This window comes from Poecilia formosa, unplaced genomic scaffold (genome assembly GCF_000485575.1).
Source record: "Poecilia formosa unplaced genomic scaffold, Poecilia_formosa-5.1.2 Scaffold159, whole genome shotgun sequence".
Lineage (NCBI taxonomy): Eukaryota > Metazoa > Chordata > Actinopteri > Cyprinodontiformes > Poeciliidae > Poecilia > Poecilia formosa.
In genome coordinates, this window is record NW_006800098.1 from 468,782 (window position 1) to 492,601 (window position 23,820).

The following is a 23,820-nucleotide window of genomic DNA, read 5'->3' on the forward strand; positions in this document are numbered from 1 at the left end:
AGAACGAGGGAGAAATACAGACAGAGGTCAGGAGGAGAGTGGCAAGGGCGCCCCGAACAGGCAGCTGAGAACATGGTTGATCGATAAAGCTCTTCACATGCTGTTCCAGCCCCGAAATGCTCCCCTTCAGCTTGGTGATGATGGATCCTAGCGGGTGTTTGTCCTCCACTGAACAGAGAAAGTTAGTCACTTACACTTTGGCTCACAGATAATCTGTGTCTCCTAAAACAGAATTAAATGGTTTTCAGAATTAGTGAAATATTGGGGAATTTGAGAAATCTGCTCAAATGTGGAATTTGCTTTTATGTTTTTATACTTTTTGCCACTAACTTAATTAAATAATGTTTTTCATTAAGTTAGCATCTGAAAGAGGCTGTGTGGAATGCATAGCTTTCTTAATTTTAGTGAACTCTTACAAAGCAGTTACTTATGAATTCAACCTTTACTAACCCTAACTTGAGGGTGAGTAATGCCAAAAGAATGCAATCCTTTCAGTTTCAGAAATTCTGTTTTAATCATGCCATCATTGCAATACAAACTCTTTTAAGAGCCAAGCATATTCATTCACTGTATTGATTGTAAAAAAAAAAACAAAAAAACATCCCTTTCATATTCACTGTTTTGTTCCTCTTTTTTTTATTTTCACCTTCTCTGTGTCTATTGTCTTTGTTGGGCTTATTTTTCATCGAGGATTATTGAGTTTTCCCAACTACAACCTATTTTCATGAAGAATTTGTCAAGATAATGAGGATCCATTGTAATTTGTTTTCTTGCCCGGTATTTCTTAGATTTCTTTATCCTTATTCTGTGTCTGTCTCTCTTTCCGACGACCCATTTTCATTTTTATCATGTGCCATCCCCCAATGCTCCTTAACGGAGTGATCTGTCACTCCTGCTTCCTTATTAATCCAGTGATTGGTGGTCCTCTAATGAGATTTTTTTTTTTCCCCACTGCCTCACCCCTCCTTAACATTCACACACATACAGGCATGTCTGATTTTTCTTCTGTTAGTGGGTTAAATAGATGTTCAGGCATAAAACAACTTAAATGATGGAGCAGCCTGTGATTTTGGATGTTAAGGTTGCTGTTTGAGTGATGAGGGCAGGTCAGTCCCACTGTTAATATGTGCTGGTACCAAACCTCCCTACTGTGTTCAAGTGATGTCTGCACTGTTTCATGTGTCAACATCATCCTGGTAGAAGACAATATTACATTATCAGCCCAACATCCATAAAAAATAAAAAACAAAACATAAAATGCATAGAAATCACTTACTAATTCCTCTGGTACTCTTTATTGTTGTTTTTCAACCGTCAAATTATATAAATAGGAACAGACTCTGAAATGTATAATTTATAATTATGAAACACTTTTTTCCCATCAAGGTTGCAAATAACAAACAACTATAAAATCCACAGATCATTTTAGGCATGAATAAATGTAAAAAAAAAAAAAAATCATTTTTCTTGGAGAATATTGATTTTAAACAGCATAAATATTTATATATCGTAACTTTTTCATATTTGGTCACATTCTAACTAAAAACTTGATTTTTTTTAATATATTCTAATGAAATCAACCAGATGATGGTCAGGCTAGATCCTCAAGAGCTGATGTCCTGCTAGGGATTTCATCAAGTTCTGCAGAGTCCTGATAATGAGCAGTTTAATTGATTCAAGTGTCTTAACCCAGGGGAGCAACACATTCAGGACTATAGGGACTAGAGTTGCTCACCTTACGTCATACCAGCACAAAATGGAGGTAAAATTATGTTTGATAATTACAAAACTTTCACCAATAAAAATCCAAAAATAGTGGCATGCACTTATATTAAGCACTCACATGGGGTTGGCCATCATGCTGTGGGTTCGGACCTCCAGTGGAAAAGCTTAGGTCATACTTATTTGTTAGAATGGCTTAGTCAAAGTCAAGAAATATATTTTTATTATTTCCGAGCTAATTTTAGAAGAACTACTCTCCATGTTTCAACTTGTCGGAGGCAATCTGAAAAAGCTGGAGATGATTTTACAAAGTGTTGGCCCTCAATTGCTAAAGGATTCGGTCTGTTGCCATCCGTGATTTTAATTTCACTTCAGATTTGTTCTACTTTATAAATGAAAAATAACAAAATGTAGGAAAGGGTTATGAAAATTTTGTAAAATTTCACATCTTAAAATCAATATGATTTTGACAGCTGACCACATTATTCAGCAGCTGGCTGTGCTGAGACATGAGTCTGAGAGCATTTGGAAGCTATGCAAGCTATTTGTTGAGTCTGTCATTGAATCCGTCCTGTAGTGTTCACTAAGCCATGCTGTTGCCCTGCAGCAACCAGCAAGTCCTCAAACTTATCCTTCCTACTCCTATCAACTGAGTCAGTGCTTAGATTTTATGTGACTTGTCCCGACGTTGTCTCAGTCCCTCTGCAATTTCTTTTGACAATCGTACGACTTTACATTCAGCTAAAAAAAAAAAATGTGTTGCCACTGTCACAGTCAGGATGATGAAATATTTATATTCAGTGTAGCAAATGCTGATCTGTAAGTGTGAATTATTGAAAATGTGTACTACAGCAGGGTGAGATCGTTCAAAGTCAAATCCTCTTTTTTCCACCCCCCGAAGGAAATGCGATAAGCCAATTTGTGGAAATATCACATCCTCACATCTCAGGCAAAAATGTTTTTTTTTTTTTTACCAAGATCCTTTAATTTCTATCAGCAGAAGTCTTTTTGCCCCGTCCTTCGGCATCCGACTTCCCCAACCCTTGACTGTGTGGCTGAGAGTTATAAAGGTGTTCAGATGTGCATATTATGTGGTGTCAGAGATTAGCTGGAGGCTGGTGGTCTGACAAAGCAGCTGCACAGAGATGATAGGCTGCAGCTGTTTTTGCCTGACATCCATTTGAAAAAATGTCAACAAAGTGGTTGAAAATGAGCTTGATGCGATGAGACCATCTTATGAAGCTTGAGCCTTCATTTGCTCAGTTATGTGTTTTGCAAACTCATTATTCATTGTAACAGATGGATGTGTTATACAATTTGTCGTTTATATTAAATAATATTAAACACCTTTGGACAGGATCTTATTTCCTAGTTACAGTCTGGTCAGGTCGGATCTCTGCAGGCTGTACAGAATTAATCGCTGTACGTCCAACAGTTTTTTTTGTGTGTGCCAAATATAAATCCTTGCAGTGATCTGCTCGGCTTGACTCGTGCACTGATAACTGACATTTTAGTAAAAACACACTCAAACAACATTGCACATATGTATGACGCATGCTGAGGTTGCACTACTAAGCGTTGGAATATCAATCAGTTGGGGGGAAAAATAGCAGGATGTCTTTGAAATTATGATTTGTAAGCTGGCCTCTCGCTTGTTTAACTGCATTTTCTCTTTGGGTAAGAGAAGCTCAGAATCTCTGGAAGAAAAAAAGATGAGAGAAAATGATTGATTATTTCCAAGTCATTTATCTTGCACCGCCGAAGATGACAGTGCAATTGATGGCGCCGTCGTTTAACCTCTGGAACGTCAAATGAAAACAATATTACACTTGCAGCCACTGGGCCGAACTGTTAGCTGAATTTATGATGTAACGATGTCAATTGGGTGTTAACTGATTGAGCGGTGCCTCAGCTGTGACGAGGCATTGAGTGGATAATGCGTCCCTTGCTTCATTTGGTCCCTACGTCAATCTTCGCCTTCATCCAGGTGGAGAGGAGACAAAGAGCAAGACAAAAGAAGAGAGAGAGATTCACCAAAAAGAAAGCAACAACTGTACAATTCCTTACCATTTTTTTTTGTCATTAATGTTTCATGGAGTACTAACTTCTCCAAAATAAGCCGGGCTGACATTTTGACTGCAGGTGGGGATATTTTTGTTTATTAAAATGACTCTAGCGAAGCATTTATAATCTTACATAAAATCAACCTTCCCACTTGTTTTTTTTTTTTTTTAATATTAAATCTGCTACAATATGTGAGAAAAATAGAGTAAAAATCTAGAAGTGTACAGGATGTACATCAGGATCGCACTATCTCCGTTGTCATAGTGGCAGGTCAGTAAATGTGACTCTCATTAATTGCGTCCCAGGTGTGAAAATAATGTGTTACTTGAACCAAGTGCTTTCACTTGGTAAAGCCCTCCACACTGAAGAATGTTGTGGTCAAACTGAAAATTATCTGATCGCTAAACTTAATTTACTTCTAGCCAGTTTTTGTCTCACAAATCTCCACTTCCCAGTTGACAGAGTGGCTGCGCATTGCAGACACCGAGCTGAAATAATGAACAAACTCACAACGGGGAAGGAGAAAAAGATGAAGTTAGCCTAAGGGTGGAAGAGAAAAGATAAGAGGAGTTCAGTGGGCCCCACAGGCTGTAAATCAGGATTGGACTATCAGTGTAATTTCCCCCTCTCTGTGCATGTGGAGGGTGCTGCAGGTGGAATCTCTCTTTAATTACAAGTCAAGGGAGGCAAGAAAATAGCTAGATAAAGAGAGGAATAGAGATGAGGCAGAGGAATTAGTTGATAATAAAAAGTCTCTGCAGATTTAATAAATCATCAGTTCTCAGTCTTGGCTGAGTTGAATGCTCGTGGCATTATGTGAAGAGAAGAGAAGATAGGAGGTATAAAAGGAGGGAAGGAGAAACGGGCAGTGTGAATCACGTTCAAGAAGAAATTTCTTGGTATGTGTCTCAAATACGCCTTCTTTGATTTCCATCTGCCACGTGTCGAGGCACACACACATATGCATATTGTATATGTAATTTGACACCATTGTGCCGCTGTAGCAAATGATCAAAAGTGTCTCCCGTCTGTCTCCCCCCTCGCATTAAGGCATCAACTACCCCTGTGATCTCTACTTCTTTTAAAAGCGTGATTGTATTCAGCAGCATCCATCTCTACCTATTGTGAAAGGTGGGAAAGTGCTGAGTGTAATGGCTGTCATTTACTCACCTGAAACAGGAGGGAATTATAAATGCCGTGCACCCCGTCCTTTGTGTTCATCCCCGCTGATATGATAGCAGAGTCACAGCGAAGAGATGGTGAGCCGTAATGGTCGACTCACTGGTTAAGCCCACGAAGAAGATAGCATAAAATGAATGTGATATCGAGATGAGAGGGACAAGGGGTGCATTGGGTCGTTTAGCCACCAAATCCCTCAATTTTGTGATAAAAGTGGAGACAAAAGTGTTGCCCACTAAAGTGTGTGTGTGTGTGTGCGTGTGCGTGTGTGTGTGTGTGTGTGTGTGTGTATATTAGGCGGCAAAAGGAGAGCTCTGGAGAGATGATGAATGTGTGATGTTACACACCTCAGAGCATCTGAGTGACAGAGACAGGCAGACAGAAACAGAGGGAGAATGAATGATATCAGGATCTATGCTCTGGAACAGAGGGCTCCTATTGGCAGCCATCGCTTCTGCCAGACTCTGAATGCGATGTGTGTGTGTGTTTGCTTGAGTGTGTTCTCTGTGAACAAAACCATATTCCCTGATGCAGGCATCTACGGCTTCAATAGTCATGAAAATATTTTCCATTCTGCAGTCGGTCTTATTTCTGTATTTTTATACTAGTCCCTTTAAAAATATTGCTTTTACTTTTTTTTTTTTGCTTTTCTTTGTCGCCCTTCAGTCTTTCAGATCATCCAAAATATTTCAGTTATAATATTGTTAGACACCAAAAAATAAAAGTAGGTTTTAAATAACTGTTTCATTTATTTCATGAAAATAATTTCATTAATTTCATTAAGTCACATTTAAGTATTACCTAAATCTGTAAGGAGGTGGGCAATTGATGCTAAATTATACCCTGTAAAGTGTGCAAATGTAGTAGTATTAATTTTTTACAGTTTTATCACATTTTTTCATTACATGGTTACAAACCATACGCACATGCACACATATGTGAGGAAATGGTATTTTCAACCAGTATTAAAAAAAAAGAAGGACTTTGCACCATCCACAGGCTATCACAGTGGCCTTTCCCTTCAACAACTAAGAGGTTATTTCACTGGCAGTGAACTGAAGCAGTTCTAAATGTTAGGAGGAAGAGCAGAGCCGAGGAAGGGTGACGGGAAGAGAGGAAATCTCTCTTGTGAGACGCATTGTGCAGTGTGGATCAGTGTTGAGTTTGATCATGTGCGCACAACACTGCTCCTCTATCTGCCTGATTCCATCTCAAACTCATTCCCTTTATCTACCTAATGCAAATATGCCTCAACACAGCAGGAAGGGCACAACATGCTTGCTATTTTTTTCTCTCCCCAAAGCGCACACACAGGTTTTACACACAGATGCACCTCTGTTGTCTCTAATCTGTTATAACATGTACAATTCCTCTTGACTTTGACAAGGAGACACACATCCCTTTTAAACTCATTCAGCTGTGTGTGTGAATCCATTGTGTGTGGGTGTGTGTGTCTGTGTGTGTGGATGTGTGTGTATACATGTTTATATGCTATTTATGGTACCCTGCTGAGACATGGTAAACACACAACCGTACTGAGTCAACAAGAATACCAAGTATTTTCTTTATGAACACAGGCAATGAGGTTCTTTATTTATTTTAGAATATTTAAGTGAGTTTTCTAAAATAATTAAAATGTATGTTCTAAAGTCAGTTTGAAAATCCTAAAACAAGATTATATTACAAACTGTATTTCATGAATACATGTAACCCGGCAAATCTTTTAGCCTCCTTTTCCCCCCAAAACTGTTAATAGGTTCTTTTAAGGGGGTCAACCTTTACCCCCTGTTACTCAGACTGACGTCATATCTACCCAAGTAAGAGGAGACACTTTATCAGTCCAGCAGTGGTGATCTCATCTCTCTTCTGGCTGTCGGGGAGCAGCGTGAGTGACAGCGGTCATCCACCAATGATGGCTCTTTAATCAAAAGTGCCAGTAGCCTGTTGTTGTCATGGTGATGAGAGGAGGGGACAGCTGAGATCCACCTCACTTTTGCCCCTTGTGCTGAACCACTTAAGGTCCATGCCAATCAGTGCCAGTCAATGCCAGTTTGAATTGGCAGGCCCATATATCATCATAGATGGACTGCTAATCCCTAGTGACCCGGTTCTACCATATGGAGTCGCTGGGTTGGAGAAAGATGAAAACTGTCGTGCAGTAATATTTTTAGTTAAAAATGTCTTGCAAAATAATTTGCATGATTTTGTGTTTTTTTTTTTTTTTTAGATAAGTTTACACCGTTTTAAACTTTTACATATATTAAGACTGGGGATAGAATCTAAAAGTACTTACATTATGCTCTGTTGGATCTGAAGGTTTAGCTGCAAATGCGAAAATAAACAGGAGCTAAAAACAAAAAATAATATTACAAATGACTGAAAAAATAATTTGAAGATACCAGGAGAAACCAACTACTCATCCTACCATCAAATATTTTAGTTCATAGCTTAAATGGAAGCTGAAATATGTCTTCACAAACGGTCCCAATGGTCAAGAACTGACTCCTTTTTTTGTCAACTTCATTTGAGAACCATCCCCAGAGGTTTTCTGTTAACCTTGCAGAATGGTACAAAACAGGGACATTATTATCCTGCAAGAAGTTTTTTTTTTTTTTTTGCCATACACGTTTGGAAATGCAGTGTTGCCCTTTAAAAAAAAATCATCATTGTGCAGAAGAGGAGGGACATCTGCTGTCACAATTCTTTGTCTCCCGGGGGGTTGAAGTGTTCATCTTTTTAATATTCCATGTTCAGGGTTTGCTTGCAAAGTTTAAACAGGCAAGTTTGTGGTTTGAGAGGAGACGTGGCCTTTAGAGGCATTTTGTTCTCTGAGATCCAGTCTTGTGGTTATGCAGCTGCATTTTAGAATAAGTAAGAGCTTCATTTTTGGAACAGCACAAAGTTTTTTCAGTATTAAATATGTTCTCTAATATTGTGTAATCCTAAAGAAAAAAAATCATTAGAGCTACTTTGAGTGTGTTCATTGATTTTAATTCTGTGGTTTTGTTTTTTTTTTTCCCCCCCAGCTGTCGAGAGTGCCGGTGGAAGCTTGTGGACAGTACTCCACCTGCAGTGAATGTCTTGGATCGGGTGATCCCCACTGTGGCTGGTGTGTTTTGCACAACATGTAAGTACCTCTCAGCATGTCTTCACTCCTGCTAGATGTAAATAGTTTTTATCTGTGTGATTTTATTTATTTATTTATTTATTTTATTTTTTTTTTTTTTCATTTTTCTGTCAGTCCTGTAATATGACATTATATCCTCCTCTACCTCTGGGATGTTTGAGCACATGCCCAGCACTCCATTCTTCCCAAGCATTGAGGATTCAGGAGCACCTTATGCCGGTGCAGGTGAATTGTTGGATTATCTTCCTGGATTGGGCTTTGTGCCACGAAACCCCCTCAGATCCATTACCTAACTAAACCACTGGCATTCTTTACCGGCCCTGGAAACAAGAGCCTGGTGAGAGCGTGGACACTAGTGGGCACTGCCAAGGGTTCCGACTGGCACCGCTCCAACCTTGAAAGTGAGAGATTTTGCTTGTATTGGAAACTGTTGGCAATCACAGAGATGATCCCATTAACCTTTAGGTACCCACTTGACCCCTGCTAACCTGTTACCTTTGGCCTTACTTCTAAGATTGCACGTCTCTGTCATTTTCCCCTCGAAATGCATAAGCACGTACACCAAGATGGGCACAAATCCACAAACAACCCACCTTTTCCCTCAAGATTGCAGAGGGAGATGGTGCTTGGTGGGGGCAGAGACTTTTTCCCCACTACACTGTAAATTGAAAATTGGTTTCTTGTGTTGGTGCTAGCTCAAGGGTAAAGAGTGGCTCCGTGTGTGTGTGTGCGCGTGTGCGTGTATGTGTGTGAGTGAGAGGGACATTGAGACCAGTACATTTAGCACCTTTATCCCTGCTACCACCAAGAGGACGTGACGAGGGCAAGGAAGCAATGCAAGAAGTGAGAGGAACACAGTGAAACCTAGATATAAGGGAACATGGACAGGGAAGAAGAGATAGAGATGAGAAGAGTAGAAGATGAATGAGAAGATGACAAATAAAGAGAGCTGGAAAGCATAGTAGTCAAGAATAGATGGTAATAAATTCTTAGAAAGACAAGGAGAGAAATTGTTTCAGGATGATCATATATTCCAAGGCTGGGGAGTGAGCGAGTGTAGAGAAAAGTGTCAGGTCACATCGAGGATAAAGAATAAATGGAAGAAAGTCGAGCAAGAAAAAAACAGAAAATGAATACATATGAGATCCCCGAGGTAGAAATGAACTATGACAGATGATGAATGGATCATGGAGCTCAAAATTGAGGTTACAGGCAACAGTACACAAACATGTTCCTGCATGAATCACTAATTCATCGGTCCAGAGACTCCCTGGTTACAAAAACGTTTTAGAAGGAATTGCTGGATCAACTATTGATCAACTCTATCATTTTTGTAAAATTAAACATATTTGTGCACATTTGAAGCGTCAATATCAATGGACACAGTGGCTTTATTTTTGTCATATGGGTAGTTCTGCAATTTAAGCTAAAAAATGATTCAAAGTAGAGGTGCATATATTGTGCCTACGGAATATACTTGGGTGTTTTAACCTTCTTGTTGCTTTTACAAATTGATCGGAACATGAACATGCTCATATGTGTTGAATGCACCAAAGCTTCAGAAATATTGCTGCATCCTCCTAGAAGGAGTCCTCAGATTGTAGTTTCCAATTCTTCAAATGTTGCATTTTTATGGCAGACATAAAAAAAACAAAAAATGAGCTAAACTTATTAAGTTGTCATATAAAGACTTACTAAAACACATTTGAACAAGCTCCTCACATGAATGACAGCGACTTGATGCGTTAAGCCTCCAGGCACAGTCTGCAGGGCGTCTGACAAAAGGCACAACAAATTAAATTTTGTGAATTATAATGGAAGTGTTCTGATGTGTTCAAACTGGCTTGTGAAAGGCTTTTATATATAAAGTAAATACTTTGGCTTGTCCAAGGTTAAACATATTTCACTATAGAATCAAAAGCAAAGGCATAAACAATGAATCTTTCAGAATATATAGAAAGAAAGAGCAAAACAGAAAAGAAATCTCTGTCTGCCACCCACACGCGCACTTTGTGCTGGAGGGAAAATGGTTGTGGGGAAGGACGGCAAGCCGTTCCACTTTAAAAGTGTTCCTCCAGATAGTTTGTTGTTCCAATCAACCTTGAAATCACCTCACGGCTCTGAGGGGGGAAAAAAACAGAATTGCATGCTCCCTCTCTCTCTCTCCGTTTTACTATCTTCCTCTCTTATCCACACACACTCACTTTCCTCTTCCTCCATCAGTATTGCCTTTATTTACTCTATAGATCGGTGAGAGGAGCTGTTAGCGAGAACACCGGGGCAAGAGCAAGAAGGCAATCAATATTACCGGAGAGAAAATCAGCAGGAGTGTGTGCCTGCTTCTTTGATAGCACTCATATTGTCCTTGACAAACACCAATCATTTATTTTAAAAATGTCGTCAATGTCACACATGTTTGACTCTGAACAAGTTTGTGGGTTTTTGTAAAGACGCGTGATTGTTTCTGTCCCACCAACTGTAAATCATTTGTGTGTGTGTGTGTGTTTGAGCCCTCAGTGAAATTTGCAGCAGATTTCCAGTCTTCTAGTAAGACCTTACTCCATCTTTGTAAAAACCGGAGGTCCACCTGTCAACTAAACTGTCTTGGTCTGCTTATGCTGAGATGTGCATGCTTCTGCTAATGCCTGTCTAGCTAAGCATGTGAAAGGAAGGTTTTGACCCACAGCACTGCCTAGTTTTCAACAGTTCATTTGTGCTTTTTGGAAAAACTTTTTTTTTCCTCCTTTTTTTTTTTTTTTGTAATTTCCTCATCCCAACCCAACAAAGCTCTGGGGATTCATGTCTCACTGTTTTTGTTTATATCGCAAGGGCGATATGGCGTGTTAGTTTTTCCTCCAACTTCCATCCACACTTTATTCCCTCTCCAAGTAAGGCAGCGGCTCTCCTACTGAGAACCAATATACCAGAGATCCTCCAGCCATGTTGTGGATATGTTACCTCCCCTAATGTTGCTCTGTCAGCTGTCAATTTGTAAGTCGTTAACTAGCATGTCAAGATGCCTGTAGTGCATGACTGCTGGACAGATTGGAGACCATATTTGGAGGGGTATTTTTGTCAAAATGATTGTCATCACAGTTGTCATGCATATTGAGAACATCGCAAATTATACCCAGTCTTATCAGTGTCTATTTGGAAAAAAGCGACACTAATTTTACAATATCTTTACATTAATAATTGGATTGCATATCTTGATCTCCAGTTGGCTGCGATAGCTTTCCTTGCCTTTTTTTTTTCTCTATTACTTGAGTTCCTAAGTCATCAGCTAAATCTAACCATCAGGCTTTTAGCGTACAATAAATTTTAATTCAAGTCAAATTCACATTAATTTGTTTAATCCTTTATTGTTGGAAGTCATCATTTGAAATCGTTTCTTTTTTTGTGATTGGTAGTGAGTTTTGGATTCAGAAATCATTTTCTCCTCAAGCGTTCTCACTGCTTCCTACTTAGGTTCTGTCGACGACAAACACTCATAAGTATCGATCCTACATCAAGAGGAGAAGAGATGGTAGTCACCTCTTACTCCTTTAACTACTCATCAGTCATGTAAAGTTTCAGGAAGTCACAAGAAGACACCTGAAAAACCGGATACGTTTTTTTAAGTCTGGAGGGGATTTTTCTGCTCAAACTTTTGTGTTTCAGAGACATCTAAGGTTCTGTCAAATAACCTTTTAGAAGAAAAGGCTAATTGGCAGACCCATTGCTCTATCTCTCCTCGAATCCTCTGTTGCTTTCATTAATTCTGCTTCACCAATAGCTGTCACTGTGATCATAGCTTTCCATTTCTTCACTGTGCTCATTATTGTGGCATGCCAAACTAATGCTAATTAAACTGAAATGCCATAATTAACTGCTACCAGCTTCTTCGATCCGGTTAAGGTGACCACTTGGCTCCCCTGGAGACAGCTTTAAGTGCACTTACATACACTACTGCCAGGGTTAGATAATGTTCACCCAAAAAAGTAAAAGTAGGAAGATTTACGTCTAACACCGGCCTAATTTTTAAGTTTATTTACATGAAAAAGGTACTTGTTAGTTTGATTTTATGACCTTAAATAATCATTTAAATGGTCCTAAGCAGGCATATTAAGTTTTATGATATTACACACCAGTTTCTGCAAGTGTTAGACATACAGATGAAAAAAGGTCCCTATGGACCAGTGCATATATGGGGAGAACAGAGCCTCCAAACTTCATGCAGAAACACCAAAGACAGAGATTCTAATCCTGGACCTGCTTTAAGGCAACATTACTATCAACTACTCAACTGTGGAGCCAGTTGTTATTATGATCTGTGGAAATAAAAATAAATAATAGAAAACCCAACCAGGTCAATGTTATGTACTCAAATGGTCATAATGTGGTAAGAATAGATGACAAAAAATATAGAAAATAGGGTATGATGAAGTATTAAACTTAAAAAATGAAAATTTTGTGGGAACCCTTAGAGCAAGAAATGCTGATTGATTCTGTGATCGCATGATTGTCTAATTTCTTGCTGTTCTAATATATTTAATATATTGATTATTGCCTTCTTCTTTGGTAAACTTAATGTAAAAATGTATCCAACATATTATCTATTTTCCTATCTAGTATAAATGCTTTAGCAATCTCTTTTAAATCCAGAAGAACCCAGTTTAGGTTTGATCAGTGTAAGTAATCTGTTTGGAAATATAGATTGAAATATAATCCAAGTTTATTAAAAAAAAATAAAAAATCAAAGTAACTTCTGAACCTACTGTCCAGTCTTATCATAGGTGTAGCAGAGTGGAAATTGTAAAGCATTCACTTGCTTTATTAAACACCGTATCGTGCCAAAAGTAACTGGATAATGCTTCGTTTTGGCAATAAATGTTGCGGAGCAAGATCATACGGCACACAATCTCATCATACAATTAACAGTGTGTTACTGTTCCCCTCCTATTTGCTGCATGTAACTTTGACAACAACATTTTGTCAAAATACTTTGAAAGCACAGAAATTATTCCCTAATCTTCTAGTCAAAGACTTGTCATAAAAAGTTCAACTTTCTCAAACTTGTTGCTTTGATGTTGAGATTCTACGATCCCACGGCACTGAGTTGATATCCGTGCCCAGGGGAGGGTAGGTGCCCCTTGTGTATGAGAGACTGGTTTCTCCCCCTACCCTCACCTTGTGTCTCCTGGTGGGTCCTAAGAAAGGTTGAGAGAAGGGAACAAGGCCAAGAAGTGACAGGGGCATCAGGATGGAACCGAGTGCTGTGCATCCTCTCTGAACTGCCACCATCGTTGTTGGAGAACACACTCTGAATCATTCTCCCACATACACAATGCTGCACACACACACACCCTAAAAGCACACACAAAATAGCTGCACGTCCACTTTGAAGTCAGGGCCATTTCTCACTGTCACCTATTGTCACTCTAGCACACACAAAAATGCACGAGCGCTGGAAAATGGACATACACTCACTCACTCACTCACTCACTCGCTCTCAGAGTGGGTTTAGTTGCCTTGCTTTTGCCCAGTAGAGCATGAACTGGACTGACATGAGATGAGGACGATGAAGGAGAGATGTGGGGACAGTCAGAGGAAGTGAAGATGTACGGTTATGTATTCCAAACGATGAGGCCACTGAATGTCAGGCTAAAAGGGTTATAAAAATTCATATAGAAAGGAAGATTAGAGATCATCTTGCTGGAGATAAAGATAAAGAGGTAAACTCTGCTTACACATCTACTGCTCAACTTGTCAATGATTGAAAAACGATTCCGAATATTGGGCAAGCCATTTTGCATGCATCTTCTATGGACACATAATATTCACCGCAATATATAATCCAACGCTAATCTTAATTGATCTTTAAGTGGCCTTGTCAGATAACATTGTTACTGAGATTACATGAAATGTTTTTTTTTTTCTTTTTTTTTGTGCTGTGAACTCCCTTAAGAATATTTGTGGTAATGTGGGCTTTTCAAAATAAACAAACCTAAAATTTGATGCAGGTACATTGAAAGAAAGTTTCATAACACATTGCTAACCTTCAAAAAAAAAAAAACTTTAACTGTATAATTTTTTTGCTCAGATGGGGTTCTTTCGTCAGCGGGATTGGAGATTTCTACACCTAGCAGCTGCCACTCTGTAATTTCTGCGCCCTTTGGTGCAAGTTTTATGTCATGAGTCGGTTGATTTGCGAGCCTTCGCGTGTGTCCACAAAACTGGAGTAACACGGTCATGGCCAGTGGGCTGGATAATGACTCTTTCACCGTTTCCTACATGCAAATTTCAGGATGCCTTGTGGACAACCACACTTAACGGGGCCTACGAGCTTCTCTGAACTAGTTGGGACACATCTATAGGCTACACAAAATACTGTTCTTTACATTTTGTGAAAAAAATGAGTTAGCTAGGCCAATTCTGTCTGTTTTGGCCCTCAGTTAGACACAGAAGGAGCGAAGCTTCCAGCACAACCATTGAGGATGAAAGAAGCAGCTTCTGAATGGGATATTTCAAGTTGAATTACAAGGACAGAACTGTCCTTCAGTCGAGGTTGTTTGGTAAAGCCATACAGTCGATAGTCTCTAAGAGTTTCAAAAGAGAGAAGGCACTTGTGTAAACTACAGTTTCCTTCAGCAACGTGGATAGGACATTGCAAACAGACCCGCCAGTGGTTTGAAACGTTCCACCATTCATAGCCCAGCCTGGAGTGCCTCAGAACTTAACTCTAATTTTTAACTCTAAAGCAGACATAAATGTTATTTAATTTCCATAAACCTTTTCTATTGTGATTATTGAATCACTGTTTAAAAATAAAACAAAGCCATGCAGTTTTCTTCATTGTGACGGGTAGAATTTGCATGGACACATGCTCGTTAGAGCGAACAGCAGTGGCCATATTACAGTGTTGACAACAGAAAAAACTAGCTGACCAAATGTGCTCTTCTGCTAATAACGAAGCGAGTGCAGCTCAGCTCAGGTTGGTGAAGGATTTGACGAGGCCAGGGTTGCTAGGTAACAGGGCAGTACCCGACGATGGTGACTTAATAATTGGGAGGTTTTTTAAATGGCTCGTTTTTCAGATATGAACAAAACATACACATATTTTCTCAAAAGTGGCTTTGTTTAGTTTAGTTTTTAGAACTTTGCAGAACATTTTATGTTTAATGACAGGAGAAAATGTACTTTTATATGGGTTTCACACATGCATGTGCATTTGGTCACACATACAGGAGAAAATGCAGCCATGCAGTGTGTTGGAAGATTAAATGTATATGACACAACGCCTTCAAAAGTAACCTATTACGCCACAGGCTATGAGTATATCTAGGATTCTGTGCAGTGTGTGATGATGCATGGGTGGTATGATAATTGGGTTTCAGCTGAGCTACAGGGTACCTATTTATTGTGTATTGATTTATCCCAAATACTGTAAAGATCCAAAACCCATTTATAATCTAAAATATTTCCACGACCATACAGTATTACTGTTTTTTTCCCCCCCTATATTTGACCAGAATTGTTTAGAAAAATAATCTTTTACTTCCACACAGACCTTCTTCCAATATGCACTGTATAGGTTAATGGATGTGTGTATGATTTCATGCATATGTGCACAGTTTCCTGACACAGGTATTTGATGGAGCTGAGGATGGCTGGACCACAGCTTTGTGGGAATTTAATAGCTTTCATTTCACAGCCTGTTTGACCTTCTCCAAGCCTTTCATTAGGTATGCATTACACCTGGAGCCTCGCATGGCCACATACTGCTGCTCTCTCTTTAGTATAATCTTTTCCTCCACCCCTCCTGAGACGTGCAAACTCTGCCTCATGGATGCTCAGTGAGTTTTTGAGGAATACCGGAGGAGTTTTGTTGGGCATCAAAACACCACTATAGATAAATATACATATTTTTCCTTGCCCCTTTTTTTTCCAGTTTCTCTAATTGTGTCACCTTATCAAAGGCTGATTAGTTTTTATTCAGAGTTGATCTAATCAATTCAGCTTGCCTCCTCACAATGCGTCATGCCCAGCCAAACAGCTCAGCATAACGGCGCCGTTTAGGAACCAAATGAAGAGATGGTGGACAAAACGATGCCCAGTATCAGTGTTTTTTTTTATGGCTATTATTTGCAATCTAAATTGCTTTGATTTGGTTTGCTAAACAGTTTATTCAACAGTGCTTACACAGTGCTGTGTTGCAAATTGTTATAAATGAAGCCTTTTTTGCACCGTCTTTGTAGATAGTAGTTGAAAATTGTCATCCAGTGTTTTGCCTTGGTAATAGCCGCCACCTAAATCTATTAAATTATGTGTGCTATTCCCATCAAAAAAAAATTAACTGTATGCATAGCTACTGTGTGTGCTTAACTTTGTACAAGATACTTGGGAGCATTCTTGATTAAACCCTTGTCATCACATTATGTCGGTACAGTAATTTCCTTAAAATGAGGTAACACATCTTATTTTCCTTTTTTTTTTCTTTTTTTTTTGGTCGATACTATTTAGGGTTTTCCTCTGTGTATTATAAACCCTGGTGGTTAGCTAGGTTTCACTTGCCCCCTACCAGGCTAAAGCCAGGCTTTATAGTTAATGTATTGAATAGGACACAAGGCTGCATGCATTATTCACACCATACAAGCACATGAGTGTTGGCACGGACAAAATAAGACAATTTACATGTTCATTAAATGTTTTTGTGGCAAGAAGTGAAAAACACAACTAGGTGAATTAGGGATGTTAGTTTTGTATCTACTGTACTTTAAGACTAGATTGCTTTGAGCAAAAGTGAAAAATATAGTTCTTAATGTATGTTTGCACAACGAAAACAACAGTTTTAAGGGAAAAAGACAATGTGATGATTAACTTTCCCTGGTTTTCTTCCCTTCTGATTGCCTCATTATGTCTTTTTGTCTTAGTGAAAGAAATAATATACAACTCTAAGAAGATGACTAAACTTAAAATCTTGGCCAGCGTTGTTTCCACTCAACTCCTTCAACTTTATTTGGTGGCTTTTCTGCATCATCTGTTCCTGTTGGTTTATGGTCTGTAGACTCTAGCAGATGATGTCTTATATATCCTTCTGCAAACCCTGTAGCTCATTAATCAGTCCTGAGCACACGTATTGTGAATCAGAATGCCATCTGATATTTCTCTCAGGTTTGTACTCGTATGCAAAACTAAAACTGGAAAGGCATCAGCATTTAAATTCGCTTTTTTCTGTTTGATGTTAAAATCCAAACAGCATGGAAATAAAAAAATAAAAAAACTGGAACTTAGAAGCAGCGAGTGATGGAGAAAAGCCTTTCAAAAAATAAAACAAAATAAACCCAGATGTGGAGGGATGCTATTAAAGTAATGAAGCTTTTTGTTTAAATGTTTCTTAAAAGTAACTGCATATTTTATTCATACTGTGGCCTTAATTCTAATTTGGTTTTAACAGTGCCTTTCATCCTAGCTTTTATTTATTTGACATAACATTGCCTATTACATGTTATCACCTTAATGTTTTCCAGAACTTTATCTGTTGCATTGCATAATTAATGTGCAAAACTGTGTTGCAATTAGAAAAATAAATTGTAAAATTGTACTTGTGATTAAGACTTGTTGGGTCATATGATTAACTTCCTGAGAAACTTTGCGAGTTCACACAGAATCATGTTTTACTTGTGCATGTACAGTTTTGCAATGTGACTATTTTTGAAATGTACTTTTTTTTAAATCAAAACACTCATCTTTCAGAATTATATTGCAAAATTACAATTCAGCTCTGCGTAAACAACACACACAATGATATTAAAGAAATGAATCTGTTTCTTTCGTGACTGTCTGGCGAATGTTTGCATTTGTGGATTTTTATATTTGGCTTGTTTGCCTGAGGCTGTTCAAATGATGTGTTCCTATTAAAGCAGTACAAAGGAAAGGCACAGACACCAGTGATAGGAGCACAAAGAAACCTGAAGCGATTAAACCCCTACTGAAACCGGCTTAGCAGGAAAAGCTTCACAGACGGCCAACAATGGCTGTATTCCTTTAAATCTAAACTCTTTTTTTTGCTCTCTTTCCTCTTCCCTGCATTCTTTCCTCTTCCTCCTGCTCTCTCACTCTCTAACTGATTTTTTTTTTGTCGTCTTTGTGTCGTGTTAGGCTGTTTAACTACTTTGCAATACTCTTGTCAGGTCAAAATCCTCTCTCCTTAAACTCTGAAAGTTTCCTTTTGGCAGATTTCAACTACATTGATTGTGATCTCTTACAGCCAATCATTTTTTTCCTCTAAGGATTTTAGACCTCCCTAGATTTTCCAGGTTCTTAATTACACAGTAAGATTTTTTTTTTAACTAAATCAGAATAGGATTAAACAAAAACAAATTTATAAAAAAGGAATGGGTGTGTAAACGAAACTGCGTTCTGTAGTTTCTGTAAAAACTAGCAACAGTAAGTTTGTGGTGAGAATGAATGGCAGTTTTCTTCCAGTCTAAATGGGGAATGCCCTTTCAGTCTAACAAGGGAATGTGATTAAGAACAAGAGTCGGTAAATTCCACCTTAAGCACAAAGCTTCTGTACCTCCTTTTCCTCAAACCACTGTAACAAACTGGATCGGGCCACCTGGTTTGGTATTAAGAACTGGGGTAATCTATCCTACTTACCCCCATTAGCTTCCACCTTTCCACCTGCATTTGGCATTGCGCATGAATGCCAGTTATTAAGGTTGCTGCACAAAAGCACGGGAAACCTCTTTCCCAGTGGGCTGGCTCTACTTGCACATATAGAGCAACCTTTGTTTTAAATACAACTGCTCCCACCCACAGTAGTTGGTACGTTTCCAGAGAGGAAATATGATAAATGTTTCCAATAGACCCTGTCTGAGAGGGTTTGGGACATTCCTCTTTTTTTTTTTCACCAGATGCCAACAGGTAGAAAAGACTAAGCCTCGATCAGGTTACTATGTGCATTCGGATGCGTGTCCATTTTTCATCCCAGAATAACAACCCCTCCTGTTTTTTTTTTTTTCCCCCCCTTTCCTTTCAGGTGTGCCAGAAAGGAGAAATGTGAGCGCTCATCAGAACCCCGGCGCTTTGCTTCAGACATCAAGCAGTGTGTGCGTCTAAGTGTCCACCCAAACAACATATCAGTGTCCCAGTTTAGTGTCACGGTGAGTGGATGGAAACGAACACACGTGTTGCTTCTTCTGAAAGAGAAACTCTTGACAAGTTTTCACCATGTCATCAATTTTTAATCAAGAATATTTGTGCTCTAATGATGCACATGCTGCCCACTCTGTGTAACTGAATCAGTAATTGAAGGGGTGTGTGTGCTCAGAATAATGACAGTGAGGTTGCTCACTTTTAAAGAAATATTTGGTCCTCGTTTGAGGACAGAGGCAACAAATTGGAGTTAAATGGGTCATTGTGAACATTGTTCAGTTTCTTGAAGAAGGGAAACATCTAAAGGATTGGCGTATTAATACATCTCCAGAAAACTCTATTGTTGGAGGGAAAAAAATCATGTAACTCAAGAGGATTCAGTTTGCCAAAGAAGACATTGACTGACCTAAGGAGAAGAGACGTAACATTTTGTGGCTGGTGAACTAAGATTATTGGATCGCACTGGAAATGTTGTATTCAAGCTCCTATACACTATAAAGCATTGTGGTGCTTGTGTCATGCTATAGGAACATGTTTGATATGATGCTGTAGGGCATATTTCTCACATAATCATGGATCAGTTTGGGTACATTAGAATATGTAGAGGTCATAGTGAATTATGCTAATTAAGAGAGACACTTTGAAAGTGTGTTTCAAGAAGACTTTGGTTCCTGATACCAGGAAGCAGCAGCAGCTTAGCTTCAGACCAACAAGATTAACGTTAAACAGCACCACATATCACTGGATATGAATCCAAAAATAGCCTAGTGAGGCATATCATACCTATTTTCTCTGATGTAACACTAAAAATACACAAAGGAAGTGTAGAATATAGTCCAATTTTCCTGGACTAGAATATCTGGGCTATAAGTTATTTAACTCCATTTCACAGACATGTAAACAAGGTATGGGTAACTGTTGGAGTGCAACGAAATGCTGCCGATTCACAGGAAAGCTGAATCTTCAAGCACGTTTCAGCTTAAAGAGCAAATGATTGAGTTTGTACAAAATTAAAGGCACTTCTTCTGGTGTTTTATTAGCAGCAATTGAATATGTCTGTTTATTCAGCAGGAAAACACTCCCAGCAAGCATTCAAGCATTTCCTTTAACAGCACCACCTTGCAGTAAATTGTGATGATGGCTGAATATGTTGCAAGTGAGAAAATCCTGTCTGGCAGATTCACAATATCACTCCCTCAAACATAATTTGTACCACAGTGTAATTGGGCTGTAAGCACTATTGACTACATGGTGTTAACTTTCCAATACTGCTTTGTATCATTTTACTGTCTGTCAACACCGATCCTTTAAATCCTGACCTCACAGTTTTCAGTTGCAGCTCCCGAAATACTCTTCAAGCAAATGGCTGCAATCGTTACCAGCATACAGTTTAGCACAGCTGTGTTTTCATGTTTTCATGATTTTACCTGTTCAGGTATATTGATATGTGTACCTACAGCTGTAGTTAGTGTCTAAGCAGGATTGTAGAACAGGAGCCATTTTTCTGAAGAAAATAAACAGCTTTTGCAGAGGAGCATGAACCTCCAAATGCTAAATAGTTGAGGCAGTTAAATTATTTAATCCCTAACAGTCTGAGCCTTCCACATAAATTGCAAATGTGTAAACTTTTCCTAATCTGGTGGATTGTATTGGCCAAGGAGAACTTAATTCCAAATTACATAGAATTGTATCTATAAGAAAAAGCTATTTGTAAAAATAAAAGTTCAGTTAAATTAAACAAAGTTGGACTTTATTCTACAGTTTTGTTTTTTTTTTTACATAATTTTATTTCTGTTTTAACAGTTTGGCACTTTGGGTTGGACCATATCGTAAAATCCCATTAAGAGAGATTGTGGTTCTAATGTGTCAAAATCCAAAAAGTTGAGTGGCTTAATTTATGTATTTTCAGCTATTTTAAATGCATCAGTTGTATTCTAAGTTTTTTGTCATTTTCACCGCTGTGATTGTGGAAATATTTTTAGCTACATTTCAGAGCCGTTTAAAGTCTACTTTTTTCCTCCACTATATTGCAGTATTTCTATTTTTAAGAAGCATTTTTTTTTTAGTAAATGTTATAAATACTGATCTTGTTACATTAGTTTATTCTAATTTCACATGGTCTTTTTAGAACTGACTTTGAATCTCCCAGATCAAGTGAATATTTCATTTAGTTCTCCCAAGACCAGAAGGACTGTTTTCGTCTGCGTTCCTCAGAAGGTCAAACGTGAGCTGCTGATTGTCAGAAATACACCTCCGCATCAGTCTAATAATATTCATGGGTGCCTGTGCAATGCTGCTGAGTGCTTAACCTTTCTGCACACATTTACCATTCCGCTGAATGCTCTGCAGAGGTTTCAGCCAAACAGGCAGTGGCCACAACTTGACCTTTGGGTTATTTAATGTGTTTGGAAAGATACGGCAGAGGAATCGCTGATTAAAAGCAAGGACATGTCCTTCCTATAGTCTGTCTCATAGGATTTTTTTTTCCTTGGAAATAATTCTGACTTTGGTTTCACTTATTGAAGATGTGTTCTTTACAAAATCACTAAGGCCTCTATGTCTGTTGATCTAAGGTCATCTGAATACATTTCAGAATCATAATTACTAGCAGTTTATTCACTATTATTTCAAGGGTTGCTAATTTAGGCAAATTTATGACTTTCTGACTTAACATCCTTGCTTACCCTTACAGAAACAAAATGGCTTTTACCAACCACAGAAGGCTATGTGTGTAAATGCTTGCTTAGTGGATGCTTTTTCTAAAATATTCCCTCAGTGCTAAGGCTTATCTTTTTTTTTTCTCTCTCTTTATTTTTCTCCGAATGCACTAAAGCAAACCGTGAGTCTGGCTGTTTACTACTTTAAAAGAAAAGCAAATAAGAGCAAGTTATCAGGAAGGTGATGGATGGAGTATTTAGGAGAGACGGGGGCTAGGAATTCACTGTCCGTTTTATGTGGGATTTGGTGCAGATGGCTATGCAGCTGCTGCTTTCTTTTCATTAAATGGCAATATTAAAACAGTGCAGGTCAGCCCTTCTGTGCTGCTGATGCAGCTTTTAGTGTTGCATCACAAGTGCACTACTGGTTCCACCTGAAATCAGTGTTTAAACCATCGCCCTCTTTACACACTGGGGTTTTTCATCAATATGTATACAGTGGTGTTGACCCTGCTCTACCTTCCTCAACATCTTCCTCTTTTTTATGCAAAGGACACTTTGTTTCTCCCTCCCTTCCTACTTCACATGAGGCCATTCTTCCTGATGTGCCAGGGGAGCTTATACAGCATTTTCATATGATGGTGAAAAATTAGCATATTTTATATCCTGGAGAATGCTCTGTTCTGTGACAGTCCACTAGCCTGTGTGCTTGCAAGCCTCTGCCTAATGGTTCACTGCTTCATTTGATTTCCTCAGTGATCCTAGTGGATTGTTTCTCCTCTTGTCTAAGCACCATTTCATCCGAATTCATTTTGCTTTCTTCTTCTTTAACCCTGCATTGATTCATCTGCTGCTACCAAGATCTGCACCAAGGTCTTTTCTTAACTAATTTTAGCTCCTTTTTACTCAAAAGGTTAGTAACTTATACATCAAGTATAGAATTAAACCAAAATAAATGTCACAAGATGTCTTGTATCTTCTTTGCTTTTAAAAACAAAAAGTAAAGAAGCTCCTTTTTGTTATTTTTAGGAATGCAGGTTCCAACCAAACAGTTGGCCCAACCACTGTCCTCTTATTTGTTTTCACCCATGTTTACATTTTTTTATGTTTTACTCCTCTAAAACCACTAATTTCTTGTTCAAAATGCACATATTGATGTCGTCATACTTGTGTTTCTTGTTCTTAAGATGCAAACAAACTGCTGCATCATCTTCTGAATCTCTACTCCATATCACCAACAACCTGGAGATTAAATAATAATAAGAATAACAGTTTTATATGTTCATTCCTAAAAGTCTTCTCATTTCATTGCCTTTGCAGTTGGTGCTGGAAGCCCATAATGTCCCAGAACTTTCAGCAGGCGTTAACTGCACATTTGAGGACCTGGCTGAGATGAACGGCTTGGTAGAAGGAAACCGGATCAAGTGTTCCTCGCCAGCTGAAAAGGAGATGCCACGAATTATTGTGGACAAGGGTAAGAAGCATGGATAATGGTGCAGGTTTGTTCAGGAAATGCACTGTTCCTTAATGTACAACGTTGTCACGGTTTTGATATTTCATTTCATGTTTGCTTTATAAACATACACATATAATATTTGTAGAGATCTCTCTTAATACCAGGAAATTAAAATGGTGTCACTGGAAACAGCTAGTCAGTGGCACCTGTCGAATACAAACATGTATACCTGCCACCAGAGTGCTCCTGCTTTCATTGTGATCTCCTCCCTTCAGTTAGTTTTAGACCAAAAGAACACCCCGTGGATTATTTTCTCATTACCACAAGCAACTCAACAAGCCTTCAAGCAACTCCTAAGGACTTAGAATAAATGAACATCAGTTATTAGTCTGTGTGTGGATTTGTTAACATTTGTCCCTCAAATGGATCTGATCCAAAGGGAATAATGAAACCCTTAACTCTCTCTCTCTCTCTCT

General features: G+C 38.6%; 1 protein-coding gene across 2 annotated transcripts in view; it reads left to right on the forward strand.

The window, feature by feature from the left end:
* The window catches only part of plxna4 (plexin A4), a 230,127-nt gene that overhangs the window by 137,196 nt on the left and 69,111 nt on the right, over positions 1-23,820 (forward strand). For both annotated transcript variants that reach the window (XM_007564424.2, XM_007564425.2), the window contains exons 5-7: positions 7,992-8,092; positions 19,116-19,239; positions 23,209-23,362. In XM_007564424.2, coding sequence (XP_007564486.1) covers positions 7,992-8,092; positions 19,116-19,239; positions 23,209-23,362 — 379 coding nt within the window. The remainder of the gene's footprint in view (positions 1-7,991; positions 8,093-19,115; positions 19,240-23,208; positions 23,363-23,820) is intronic.